Source organism: Leuciscus leuciscus (assembly GCF_965113295.1).
Source record: "Leuciscus leuciscus genome assembly, chromosome: 18".
Lineage (NCBI taxonomy): Eukaryota > Metazoa > Chordata > Actinopteri > Cypriniformes > Leuciscidae > Leuciscus > Leuciscus leuciscus.
In genome coordinates this window covers 24,752,717-24,767,716 of record NC_138742.1, presented here as the reverse complement: position 1 = coordinate 24,767,716, position 15,000 = coordinate 24,752,717, and the positions used below count along the sequence as shown (strand labels likewise).

The 15,000-nt window shown below is 38.4% G+C and overlaps 1 protein-coding gene across 2 annotated transcripts in view; it reads left to right on the top strand.

Annotated features, from left to right (window-relative positions):
* Positions 1–15,000, top strand: part of nkain4 (sodium/potassium transporting ATPase interacting 4) — a 57,902-nt gene that overhangs the window by 35,202 nt on the left and 7,700 nt on the right. For both annotated transcript variants that reach the window (XM_082145283.1, XM_082145282.1), the window contains exon 5: positions 10,765–10,825. In XM_082145283.1, the coding sequence (XP_082001409.1) occupies positions 10,765–10,825 (61 nt within the window). The remainder of the gene's footprint in view (positions 1–10,764; positions 10,826–15,000) is intronic.

The following is a 15,000-nucleotide window of genomic DNA, read 5'->3' as shown; positions in this document are numbered from 1 at the left end:
CACACACTTTTATATAGCATAACTGAAAGGGTTTTCATAATACAAGTTTTTCCAGACACACTTCCATCCTAATGGTGCTTTTTCATGACCGTATGAGAAAATGTTGCCTGTCTCTCGACACTCAACCATTCCTTAAAAACCACACCAGTTTAAAGTGTGCCCTAAATACAGCACACACGTGTAAAACGCTGCTGTTGTGCTGAAGTGGCCCTCTTGAGTCAAGGTCTGGCACGGCTCCAGGTTTAGTTGGGCAAACTCAGTGGATTATAATCAGCAGGCAGCAAAACAGAAGGACTGGGAGCGCATTTTCTTAAAGGGATTTGTTTTGTTGACTCAAAGTCCCCCCTGTGGTGAATATCCAGCTTTTAATGTTGTTTATATGTCTATGTGGTGTTTTTAATGTGCTTTAAGACAAACCATGTGCAAATTCACTAGTCAACACTATTGCTGAGTATTTTCTCCTTAAAACTGCAGTGAAACAAAGACTGTCTCAAAAACGTGTGATCGTCAACGAGTGGATCTCTGAGCTGGTGTGATTGAGTGGAGGCGGGGCTCATTTGCATATTCATAGATCCACATATACTAAATGAGGCAAGGGTGTCGAGTTGCATTACAGCAATTTTAAGTCATGAATAATTTTTTTTCAAGGAAAAAAGTTTAAATATTTCATTTTGGTGATCAAAGAGGAGTTTTAAGGGATACAATTATTTACTAAACGGGGACTTTAAATGTGCTGTGCACAGTTGCCTCCAAAAGTATATGGACACTTAAGCCACACTTATAATGTCTGAATATCATTGCATTACAAATACAAAAAGCTAAATATTAAACCAAGTGGCATTTGCAAACACATGCCTCTAAACCCAACAAGTTTGTTGCGCTGCTTATAATATAATATATAATATAATATACCGTGTGGTCAGTGCAATTTTTTTAAAGAAATTAATATTTTTTTAAATTGATCAATAGAGTATAGACATTTATAAATTTTAAAAAAGATTGCTCTTTTGATGAATGTTTTCTATTAATCAAAGAATCCTGGAGGTAGAAATATCAGTTTCCACAAAAATATTAAATTGTCAACATTGATAAAAATCTGAAATGTTTCCTGACCACCAAATCATTATTAGAATGCTTTCTGATGGATCATGTGACACTGAAGACTGGAGTAATGATGCTGAAAATGTAGCTTTGATCACAGGAATAAATTACATTTTAAAATATAGTCAAATAGAAAATGGTTATTTTAAATAGAAATATATTTTTATAATGAGATATATATAATATATATATATATATATATATATATATATATATATATATATATATATATATATATATATATATATATATAAAATGTTGTGTGTGCTTTTACTTTCATCATCTTTGTCTCAAAACATATCGCACTCAAGCTGAATCTGTTCATTCTTGTTGTGCAGTGTTTGTCAGAGAACTAAGCCAATATCTGTGGAAATAAAGCCTGCGTGTTTGGTGGTCTGAAGGGTTAGGAGTGCCGGAAGGTTCTAGAAAGTGATGATTATCCCCTCATGCTCCAACAATGAACTGCTAGCTTCATGATGAGAGCTGAACAAAGTGGCCTTCAGGAAGTGGGAGTTGCACACACACACACACACACACACACACACACACACACACACACACGGGTAAAGTTCATACAGGCTTCTTCAGTGGGAGTGCAGAGATTAGTTATAATAATAGCGATTTTTATCCGCATCGGCCAAAGTACACAGCTTGTGGTTCCGTCAAAATTGAGAAATTAAGTAAGAAAACGCTCAGAAGAATGGGAAGATGGATAAAGGGCCAAGTAAATCTCTCCCAGAAGTCAGATTACACCACAAAATCATTGGACCATTGTCAATGCAAACAAAAAAACTGCGCCCACCCGGCAAGACATGTTTGTGGTGGCGGGCAAGATTGGGAGAGAAACATTTGTCCCCTGTGTGTGAAATTTTGTTGCTTGGGATTATGAGAGCAAACGATAGAGCCAGCGAGACAGAGTTGAGTCAGATACTTTATAAATGTTTCTGTGTGTGTGTGTAACTTCAGAATTAGGTCACTATCTGAAACACTTATAGGGAATAGTCATGTTCTTAAGCTTCTGAGAATTTGCAGCCACAAGAGGACCTTCAGAGAGTATCGTAGGACACACACCAGAGATGACAGGTGAACGATTGCGAGAGTTTCATGTACGTCCCTCCCAGCGTCTGTTTTCCCATTAGTGTGACCCATTAGGGAGGAACCTGTGGAAACTTCAGACGCCACCTGCTGTTCTTCTGTTTTCCAGCCCTCAATGACAATTGTAGCACTATAACTTTGCATAAAGCAGCTCCTATAACATTTAATTAGACCTCTTGAGGTTGACAATCAACATATTTTGATGGTTATTTTGATCTCCTTTTACTGGCCTTTAAAAAACCTGTACCGCTGTCATAGTATGTGTCTCAGATTTCACTCTTACTTTTTCCATTTTATCAGCATGAGTGGGTGGATGAGTTCATTCCTCCTCCATCTTTGTATCTCACTATTTTCTCATCTGTAATCTCTTTCCTCTCATATCTCAGTTGCTTCTCTCTTCAGTTAAACACTGAAGTCAAGATAAGGCTGATGCTTCAGACGGAGAAGAATTTTCTTGTCAGGATGGTATGGGAATTCATCGCTTCCTTTCCCATGATGCTCTCTGCCCCAGGGAGAGACGATAGATAGCTGTGGAACATTTTACCTGAAAATTAGATGTTCAAGTCCATACTGAAAATCTATGAAACATCCTAAAGCTCCATTGGAAAATATTTTTTTTGTTTAGATATTTATTTGTACAGATGTGACGTAATGACGCAATATAGCCGACTAGCCGAGACTCCTTCTTTATGTGTACGGATGTGACGTAATGACGCAATATAGCCGACTAGCCGAGACTCCTTCTTTATGTGTACGGATGTGACGTAATGACGCAATATAGCCGACTAGCCGAGACTCCTTCTTTATGTGTACGGATGTGACGTAATGACGCAATATAGCCGACTAGCCGAGACTCCTTCTTTATGTGTACGGATGTGACGTAATGACGCAATATAGCCGACTAGCCGAGACTCCTTCTTTATGTGTACGGATGTGACGTAATGACGCAATATAGCCGACTAGCCGAGACTCCTTCTTTATGTGTACGGATGTGACGTAATGACGCAATATAGCCGACTAGCCGAGACTCCTTCTTTATGTGTACGGATGTGACGTAATGACACAATATAGCCGACTAGCCGAGACTCCTTCTTTATGTGTACGGATGTGACGTAATGACACAATATAGCCGACTAGCCGAGACTCCTCCTTTATGTGTACGGATGTGACGTAATGACACAATATAGCCGACTAGCCGAGACTCCTTCTTTATGTGTACGGATGTGACGTAATGACGCAATATTGCCGACTAGCCGAGACTCCTCCTTTATGTGTACGGATATGACGTAATGACGCAATATAGCCGACTAGCCGAGACTCCTTCTTTATGTGTACGGATGTGACGTAATGATGCAATATAGCCGACTATCTTTATGTGTACGGATGTGACGTAATGACGCAATATAGCCGACTAGCCGAGACTCCTTCTTTATGTGTACGGATGTGACGTAATGACGCAATATAGCCGACTAGCCGAGACTCCTTCTTTATGTGTACGGATGTGACGTAATGACGCAATATAGCCGACTAGCCGAGACTCCTTCTTTATGTGTACGGATGTGACGTAATGACGCAATATAGCCGACTAGCCGAGACTCCTTCTTTATGTGTACGGATGTGACGTAATGACGCAATATAGCCGACTAGCCGAGACTCCTTCTTTATGTGTACGGCTGTGACGTAATGACGCAATATAGCCGACTAGCCGAGACTCCTTCTTTATGTGTACGGATGTGACGTAATGACGCAATATAGCCGACTAGCCGAGACTCCTTCTTTATGTGTACAGATGTGACGTAATGACGCAATATAGCCGACTAGCCGAGACTCCTTCTTTATGTGTACGGATGTGACGTAATAACGCAATATAGCCGACTAGCCGAGACTCCTTCTTTATGTGTACGGATGTGACGTAATGACGCAATATAGCCGACTAGCCGAGACTCCTTCTTTATGTGTACGGATGTGACGTAATGACGCAATATAGCCGACTAGCCGAGACTCCTTCTTTATGTGTACGGATGTGACGTAATGACGCAATATAGCCGACTAGCCGAGACTCCTTCTTTATGTGTACGGATGTGACGTAATGACGCAATATAGCCGACTAGCCGAGACTCCTTCTTTATGTGTACGGATGTGACGTAATGACGCAATATAGCCGACTAGCCGAGACTCCTTCTTTATGTGTACAGACGTGACGTAATGACGCAATATAGCCGACTAGCCGAGACTCCTTCTTTATGTGTACGGATGTGACGTAATGACGCAAAGACATTTCCGTGGAAATCCACCAGTACCACTGGAATTAAAAACATTTTTACAAGCTTACCGTTTTGAATCGAGCTAAGGCAAGTAGATAGTTTTGAACACTGGCTGCTTGTATTTTGGATCATTTTCAACCCAAAAAAGTTACGGACTGTATCTTTAAAAACGGTCACATATCACAAATTCAGCTTGTTTTGCGCCCATCCAGACTGTTGCTGCGTGCCTGAGAACATGATTAAGAAAAATTTCACTTCAAAGTCTCTCGCTCCCTGCGGTGGTTTAATCACTTTCCATGTACACACAAATGTAAGTGGATTTCGGATTGGACGTGACCGGCTGCAAACTTCTGAGAGCCGTTTGTTTACCATGGCAGGTGGAATAGTCTTGCCTGGTTTTTTCATCTCAGATCTGTTGGGTGTGAAGTGCTGTAAGAGTGCTTGCGTGTGCGAGAGCACTTTTGTGAAGTGATGTTGAGAGTGCTCTGATTCTGATGAGATATGGCTGTGAAATCTGCCTCCAGGCAACTGGGACACACATCAGAACTGCTATATGTCTATAAATGTGTGTGCATACAGTGTATGGAGAGGTGCACACACACTCATTCAGCTGGACTCAGTTCTGTCACAGCAGGGTGACACGGGCACTCATTATTAACATCATGTTGTGTGTCAAAGGCAGCATTAGGATTTGTGACGTGTGTCTGTCTTTCAGGCCTGTATATTCACAGGGCTTTGGGTCTGTATTACTGCAGTCTCTTTCATTCTCTATTTCTCTCTCGCTCCCTCAGCTTCAGCCAGATCAATCTAAGGCAGAAAACAGTATGTGAGAGCAGATAATAAATGGAAGTGTAGTTTTGGGACTAATGATCCAGCTGGTGGAGACAGGACTGCTTTCTTTACTCAACTCTTGGTGTCCTTTGTGAGAAAAAAGTACACTTTAGCATACTTTTAAAAAGAGTACTTATTACGCAAACATAACATACTAAAGTGTGGTGCATTCAGACTCTTAATTGCATGTTTTTTTATTATAAAATGGAAATGTAATATAGTTTAAATTTTATATTAAATGCAAAACTTTAGAGTGTTTTTGACCCAATTGGGTAGGACTTAAGTGTATCTTTATGTATTTTCATAATTACTTTAATTGTCTTTGAAATATTGTTAAAGTGTACTGACAAGCATTTTTGGCGAACTAGAAAAGTTTAATGTTATTCTATCAATGCATTTCACTTTAATATCAATGTAGCACATTTAAAATATATTTTAATATTACTTTAAATGTAATACTGAATAACAATTATCTAGTACTTTACAAATGCTTTAGTATATTAGTCAGCACAACAATGTGTACTTCTTTAAAGCATGACAAAATATTATTAAAACAATTATTTGAATTGTACTTTAAAGTAAATCTTTTAATTTTACATTATTATGAAGTGAATTTTTTAAAAGTGTTCTTAATAAGTGTGTTAAGAAACGGTCATGAAAGTGAACTCAATATTATGTAAGTACATTTAAGTGGCCCTTTATTTCAATAATATTATCTGCAAGTACAGTTTATATATATATATATATGTATATATATATATATATATATACTTTTAAGATTGAATTGAATTAAGCACACTTTTTCATAAGGGATATCAAAACTTTATAGTGATTATAATGATATGAGTTGGGGATTTGTCTGTTTTTATATCTTTACAACACTTAATTTTCAGCAATATTATTGACTTGAATGCACTGCCATTATAGAGTGTGACAGTCATGTTCCGGAAGTAAAAACTCCATCAATCTTCTCCATAAGGAAATTGATTTTTAATGATAACTTATAAGCCTTTAAAGACCTACTGTGAGCTACGAGGTTGTTTGCTTCTGTTGAAGCTGTCATCCTGCGTTATTTCACTCTAAAAAATGCTGGGTTGTTTCAGCACAAATTTGGGTCAAATATGGACAAACCCAACCATTTGGTTAAAAATTGAATTAAAAAAGTTAACCCAACAGTTGGGTTTGTCCATATTTGGTTGAAACAACACAGCATTTTTTTTTTAGAGTGTTTCAACTTATTTATTAAAATAATCGTGATTAACAGTGGGATTCCTGGTGACAAACTACATTACCCATGATGCTGTACAGAAAATTACACCAATCAGAGAGTCGAAAAAAGCAATGCGCTTCAAAATAGCTCTTTAGCTCCGCCCACTCCCATGAAGCACTGCGAATGACGTAATTGAGTCGATCTCCCTACGCTCTCAAAATACTGAAATGTTTGTAGCCTATATATGCCCATATTTTGCAATAAACTTAAAATATATCAACATTTGTAAATATTTCTCCATATATTTTTTTTTTTATATTTTGCTGTTTTCAATGCTTCATGCGATTGTAGTTCTTTCTCTCACTAAAGCCGTTAAGTACACAGTCTTGTACCTTTTGTCTTTTTGTACGATTTACAAAAACTTTTTTGAAAGTTTGTAATGCGATGCACCTCTTCGCTGGTTGGCTTGGTTCATTGCTTATAACTCTTTAACAAAGAGTATTTTAAAAATCTCTATGAGAAAAATGAAGGAAAACAATACTTCCGGAATCAGCGACCGGTGAAAAAGTGGGCGGGAACTATTGAAGTGAACTGAGCTAGACGATGACATGGCTGAAGTGGACTCTACACGAACTTTACACAGTTATTGAACCAAACTGAGTCGAAACTGAACTGATTTCAGCTGAACAATGACTGTTTACTAGTGTCTTTTCAGAGCTGCTTTACAGCAGAATTGAAGTTTGTTTGCATCATTGATTATTATTTTCCTGTTTATCACTGTAAAGCTGAGTGCATAAAGGTGAATAAGTGATGTTTATCTATTACACATGCTAAATATTAAACTTTTGTTTGTGCTACAGACATAAATGGTACATAAAATCATATGAGGAGAGATGTGCTAATATGCTCTTTGATGCGATTCATAAGGATAGTCACTTTTGTTTTTTTAAGGCATAGAAGTTCTTAAAAGTGTTATCTGTGAAAATGAAACTCAGGCCTGTGATGTGATTTCTTCCTTATATAGATTTTATATCCAGCATTACTTAGGTGTGTAAATAACTCTGAGTAAACCAGAGCTCAGACAGAAATGCTATATGACTGTTGAGATCATGACAGAACCAGGTCGTGTGCATAGAAGCGGCGTTTGATCTGTCAATCATCAGCTCTCTTTCTCTGGGTCTTTCTGCATCATGCAATTAGTTATAAAGTTATTCCCATCCATTGCTATTTATACAGCTAAATTCGGGGAGATTCATGACAAGCAACTTCTTGTTAATTAGAGACAATTTATAATCAGTTTCCTGAATAAAAATGTATGTTGATTATCATATGAAAAAGAATTCAAGGTGATATAACCATCCTGTAATAACACGAAGAATGAAAGATTCTTGAAAAACATCTATTATTATTTCTGAAAAACATTTCGATATAAAAATACTACGAAAGCAGTTTTGTGTAAACATAGTGTAAAATGAATTTTGCCGTTATTTTAAAGACCAGTTAGAGTTTGCTTTTCTGATACTGGCTGAATTCCCAAGCTTAAACATTTTAAACCACATATATTTATTTTATTTTCCTTTTATATTGCATTTTTAATGAGTTTTAAGCTCAAGGTAAATTCCCCAATGATTTTCAAAAACAATTTTGAGTTAATTCTATTCATATTAAAGGCATTATGAAGACTAGACTGAGAGATTGAACGTTGAATTAGCTGGCATGAGAAACGGCCCGAGGCGGTTGAAGGCCACTGACCCAGAATCCTCTTCTCTCACAGCAACTTTACCCTTTGACCCCAATGATCAGCCCATGAAACGCAGGACTGACGCTTAATATTACAGAGAGAAAACCGGTTCAATCTGCAGCGCTTTCAACAGAGAGCAGAAAGAAACTGAGAATCATGATAGTGCGGGCCTGAAGGAGTGAAGCAGAGGGTCCTGGCTTTAAGACTGTGAATTTAAAATAGCTAATGGTTTTTAATGACCATAATTAACAAGATATTGAGTCGTGCGCTAGATCTGGGCTTAAGAGCGGTCAGATCTCATGTGGAGAGCCGCTCTTTCTGTCCTTTTCACTCTTCGCCTGAGATTCCCCCGAGCAAGAATTAGCTTTGAATTGATTAAATTTGGGTTTCATTTGTCTAATGGTCTCAGAGTCAGTTTTTCAACAAAAGATTTAATATTTATATCTGAATAATAAATAGCCTGTTCTACGGTTGGCACTGTTCTTGTATATTGATAATGTACAATCAGCCAGTTATTATCACAAAATATATAATAAAAAAAAATAATAAAAAACAGGCTGATCATCAGGACCCCGACACAATGCAATAAAAATATATTTATAAAAATACAAATACTTTACTGTTTAAAAGTTTGAGGTCAGTAATAATTTTTGGTCACACTTTAGTTTCGGGTCCAATTCTTGCATTAAACTATAGCATGACTTTGCCTCTAAACTCCTCATTACTACTTATTAATAGTTATTAATGTAGTTGTTAAGTTACGGTATTGGGAAAGGATTAATGGATGTACAATATGGTCGTACAGAATAATGCATTAATATGAGCTTTATAAGTACTAATTAACAGCCAATTACCTAGTAATGTGCATGCTAATAAGCAACTAGTTAATAGTGAGAATTGGACCCTAAACTAAAGTGTTGCCGATTTTTATTTTATTTTTTATATTTTGGAAAGAAACTGATGCTTTTATTCAGCAATGATGCATTAAATTGATCAATAGCGATAGTATAGACATTTATAATGTCAAAAGACATTTATGAATATCAAAAAGATTTAGTTTCCATAAAAATATGAAGCAGCACAACTGTTTTCAACATTGATGATAATAATAAATGTTTCTTGAGCATCAAATCATCATATTAGAATGATTTCTGAAGGATCATGTGACACTGAAGACTGGAGTAATTCAGCTTTGATCACAGGAATCAATAATTTTTTTTAATACATTACATAAATAAATAATAATAATAATAATATTTCACAATATTACTGTTTTTATTGATCAAATAAATGCAGCCTTGGTGACCAGAAGAGACTTCTTTCAAAAACAGTAAAAATTATTAAAAACATTTTTAACAGTACATCTATTAAAGTCAAAATTGAATGGCGTAAAACTGCCTCCACACTAGGATCAACTCGAATGGACCCGAGGTCAATACCACATGCTGATACCGCTGCAGTTGGCAGACTGGCTGTGGACATTTCCTCTGATGCAATTGGTATTTTGCCACTCCTTCAGTGTAATAGAAGCTGATTGGAGGTCTGAACCACTTTGCCCTGGACAGACAGAGAGAGAGAGAGAGAGAGAGAGACCTGTGCACCTGTGTGTCTCTCTCTCACCACAAACCCACACCTGCACTACCAGCCTCTCACGGGCTTCATAGACTCTCATTTAGGCATTTAAGTTTTTGTCATACGTTTCTCTCACACTCTCGTTCATATGCAAACACACAGCATACATTTTTTTTCCCTCAAGGTACATGTACGCCTGGCCGGCTGCCGAATGACGGATTAATTGCTTTGGAATAGTGCCACTCTTTGGGAGTTGAGTTTACCCTGTGTGTGTTTTCATGCAGAGCTGTGCCATCTGCCTCTGTGGCACTGCCATAGCCATCAAAAACACACACACACACACACCAGTCCCCGGTTCACTTGGCACAGGACTTTGTAAAACTCTCTCTAATGTCTCTTTGAGTAATGTATTATCGGCCATGTGTTTCTCATAATGAATGGTTTATAAGATGTGACTGCCATTCCTGCTGAACACACTTATGCTCAGGGATTTCAATAAACCCTGAACACTATAGGATTAAACTTTATTATGTATCTATTCCCACAGCATTTATGCTATGAAAATGAATGATACCTCCAAATCATTTACATTTATTCATTTAGTAGATGCTTTTGACAAATAAGGAACATCACAAGTAATTTGAGGAGAAGTGTCATTTCTTTTCATGTTAAACAATAAAAACCTGTGGAAACATGATCTCCCCTTTATAGGGTTTGACTCTTTTGACTTATTTTCTTATTTGACCAATAATATCATGGAGGTTACATTGGTACAGGCAAACAAAGAAAATGTACAAATCTAGTTACAGAATAAAGATATACTGACATCAGGTGAAGACATGGACCGATAGTAAAATGTGAAGAGATAGTTCTGACGTTTTGTGAGTGTGATTTTCCATGTCTCATCTCTCTGTGGATATACACTCACGTGTCTGTGTTTGTCTCCTCAGTTGCTGGGTTTCATCTACGCCTGCTACGTCATCAGTGTCATCACAGAGGAGGAGGACAGCTGTGAGTATCTTTACTCTGTGTGTGTGTGTGTGTGTGTGTGTGTGTGTGTGTGTGTGTGTGTGTGTGTGTGTGTGATAAGAGAACATAAGTCTGTCCTACACTTTCTTTCTTGTTTATGTCTAAAAACGGTTACTTTTTCCATTTTAATACAAAGAAACGTTCCTGTCTGATTGTACTCTAACATTAACATTCAGGAGATGATGGCTCTGTGTCCTTCTAGCTTTGTTTTGTGAGAAATATATCTAAACCATATGAATTCTCAATGTTGCAGAATATGAAATATTGATGTAAAAAGCCATTTTTTGATCCATGGGAAGGGGAGCACACTACTTGTGAGAAACAGTGTATTGCTAAACTCACTTTGTAAAATGGTGTGTGTGTGACTCACTGACTCATGGGGACTCGTGAAAAGGTTTTCAGTGATGGGTTGGTTTAGGCGTAGAGTTAGTGTAAGGGGAGATAATATACAGTTTGGACAGTATAAAAACCATTATGTCTATGGAGAGTCCCCACAAAGATAGTGAACCAGACGTATGTGTGTGTGTGTAACATTCTTGGAAGATGTCAGTACAGACAAAGATAGCCAATAGCCATAAAGTGTTTCCAGTGCCAACTGTTAGCAGTGATTCCTACTGTTTTGGAATTTCGTTCATGGATTGACTGGGTCCATAGGAATGCACTTCATTTCAATAAATTGCAGTGCATAAACAGTGAATATTTGCTCTTGGCAGAATAGGCTGTGTGGGAGAGGACCAGAGTGAAGCCCATGGGATGAGATAAGCCACTGCCCTGTTTGTACGGGCTAAACACCAGCCTTCCTCTGATTATTAATGTTTCCCTGTTCCAGAAAAGTAGGAGTTACCATTCTTTCGATTTCCGTGACTAAACGTTCCCCGTTGAGCTGTACCTCGCTGACAGGAGGGACTCGACCGCACTGAAATAACCGACTTTTATCCGTTACAGTCGCTTCCTGTTTGCCTTTGTTTTCTGATGGCCTCTGAGCGTCATCGCTCAACAGGAGGTGGAGAGTCTTTTTTGTGTTTTATAGGCAGCGCACATGTGCTCGGGCGAACTCTATATTTATGCTCTGTTCAAATTTACCACCAGTAAAGAGATTATAAGTGCACAGAGGAACGTTTTATTGCTTCGAGGTTTTTTCATGGCCCAGGGGATTTAAAGACCACATGACATCCGAATGGCCGTTTGCTGGCTTTTATGCCTGTTCGCTTTGATGCCATCTGTATGTTAGCGCACTACTAAAAAGTTGCAAAATAAACTTTTAGTACATGTGAGGGTATAAAAATGACTATCTTTCTCTTCCAGACCAAAGAAATATAAAAGCACAGACTTGTTCACAGGGGCAAATACACATTTGTCCAATGAAATGCTCTCTAGAATGAAAAGGATTTGCAATAGCAAGTAGCAAATCACAGTTAGTTGGGTGTCTTCAGCTGTGATAATGCTCGTCACACTCTCTACCCACGTCACGATTCGATACATATCACGACACTGGACTCACGATACAATATTATTGCGATACACTAAGACATATGGTAAAAGGTTAACAATAAATGTACTGTTGATTAAAATGATAAATTTGGTATTACATTGTGGGTGTAAATGAATAGGCTTGGACTTGGAGCTGGTAACCCAATGCACAGGACAATACTGACACCAGATTAAAAATATTCATGATTCTGAAGCTGAAAATACAGAATTATTTTAGATGAATACTTGCACTCTGTCACTCACTAGATATAGTTAAAATAATGTAGGTTTTACTTGTAATGTAAGACATTTGGCATTATCAGGAGCCACAAATATTCCCCCATTGCATTATTATACATTATATTCAACATTATATAATGTAGTACTGACACTAAAACTCTGAAAACTTGAATTTTTTCTCACACAGTAATTTCCATTTTGGGTGAACTCTACACAATACATTTTGCCACTGATCCATGATAAATGCTGTTTTTATATCAGTTTTTTTTTTTTTTTTTTTTTTTATCACAAGGTCTTGCTGGAAGAAAAGATTGTGATATCTCAATGGAATCTTCCTGGTTAAATAAAGGATAAACAAATAAACAAGTAATAGTGGTGAATTCAGGTCGATTGGGACACTGTTTGCCATTGAGACGACTGGGAAAAAGTGTCCCAATCATCTTGAATTCACTCCTATAAATAATCTTTCAGGCTGCAGTAAAACAAGCTGCCATTTCACAGCTTTCAGAGCATCAAGTGCGCGCAAAGGAAGTGGCTTGAAAGTGTTTGAAAGTGTCTTCATCGCTTTCATGCGTGGAACAAGCTGTCAAGTGGGGTTTTGCAGGTCTGTGACTGACAGAAATGGCAGATTTTGGGGTATTGAAAATATATGTATATACATTTCACTGGAAAAATGTCAGGAAAGAAAACATATTAAACCATTTCATGGGATTTTTAGTGGATGTCCCAGTTATGTTCCATTAAAGCATCAACTTTGCCTTAGATACTGTATTTCTCCTAAAATATGTATTTTAGATACCTTAGGAGATGATTGTTAACTTGTGGTTGCGGGGAAGGTTGAATTTTTAGGCTAAAGCACTTTTTCCTTTCCTTATGCTACATTGGTGTGTGTGTTCGTGTGTGTGTGTGTGCGTATAATCATCCCAGTGTGTCTATTTTGTATTTTCTATCATGCAAAGCTGTGTGTGGTTCATTTACACGCTCATTTGAAGTGGAGGATTTAATTTCTCCACAGCACTTCCTCGCCTCTGAAGTTTCCCTCTTTCTGTTGCTCTCTTTTTCCTTTTCTCTCTTCTCTCTCTCTCTCTCTCTCTCTCTCTCTCTCTCTCTCTCTCTCACCCTCTCTCTCTCTCTCACCCTACAGGTGATTTGAATAATAATGTGTCAGGCTTCATTTTTTATCATTGATTATTCTTCTACCTTGTTCGCCCTTCCTTCTCGTCTCTCTCTCTCTCTCTCTCGCTCTTTTTCTCTCTGTTTTAAATGACTTGCATCCATAATTAGTTCGTAGTCTCAGTCCCGCTGTTATCGTGGGCTCATTAAAAGCAGCAGCCGTCACTTGTGTGAATCTAATCTAATAAGAGCGGACAGGTCGTCCCAGGCACCAGCTACGGGGACGCGTGGGCTCCTGGGTACTGATCTAAGCCCGGATTCTCTATGAGACCTGCCTTCACCAAAAGAAAACGCAATCCTGGCTTGACATCAGAGCGGGAATGGGAGAGAGAGAGAGAGTGTGTGTGGCACCTCGAGTGTCTGGTTGGTTATCAGCGCTCAGCAGATTCCTATGCAGACTCAAAAAAGAGCTGCTTTTTATGAAAGTGGGTCAGAATAGTGTAGTGCTGAACGTTAGCGTGCGTGAGCGCTTGCCCAATGTAAATATGTTACACTATCCAAGAGAGACAGGTGAAAGCAGGACACAGAGCATAGAGACGGGCATACACACACACACACACACACACAGTAGAATTAAAGAGAATTTGTTATGTGAGTGCTGGATTTTTCTGATTGTCTGATCTCTACCTCCGATGGAAAGCAAAACTGACACCAAGGCTGAGTGCGAAATCGCCCCCTACACCCTTAAGTAGGGCACTATTTGAGGGGACAGCCATTTGTAGTGGTGTCCAAAACCATAGTGGACGTTATCGAGTGCCCTCATTCAATCCCATAATGCACCGCAATAACGAGTGTAGAACCGATGTACGCTCCACGACTAAAGAATACCCATAATGCACCGCAATAACGAGTGTACAACCGATGTACGCTCCACGACTAAAGAATACCCATAATGCACCGCAATAACGAGTGTACAACCGATGTACGCTCCACGGCTAAAGAATACCCATAATGCACCGCAATAACGAGTGTACAACCGATGTACGCTCCACGGCTAAAGAATACCCATAATGCACCGCAATAACGAGTGTACAACCGATGTACGCTCCACGGCTAAAGAATACCCATAATGCACCGCAATAACGAGTGTACAACCGATGTACGCTACACGGCTAAAGAATACCCATAATGCACCGCAATAACGAGTGTACAACCGATGTACGCTCCACGGCTAAAGAATACCCATAATGCACCGCAATAACGAGTGTACAACCGATGTACGCTACACGGCTAAAGAATACCCATAATGCACCGCAATAACGAGTGTACAACCG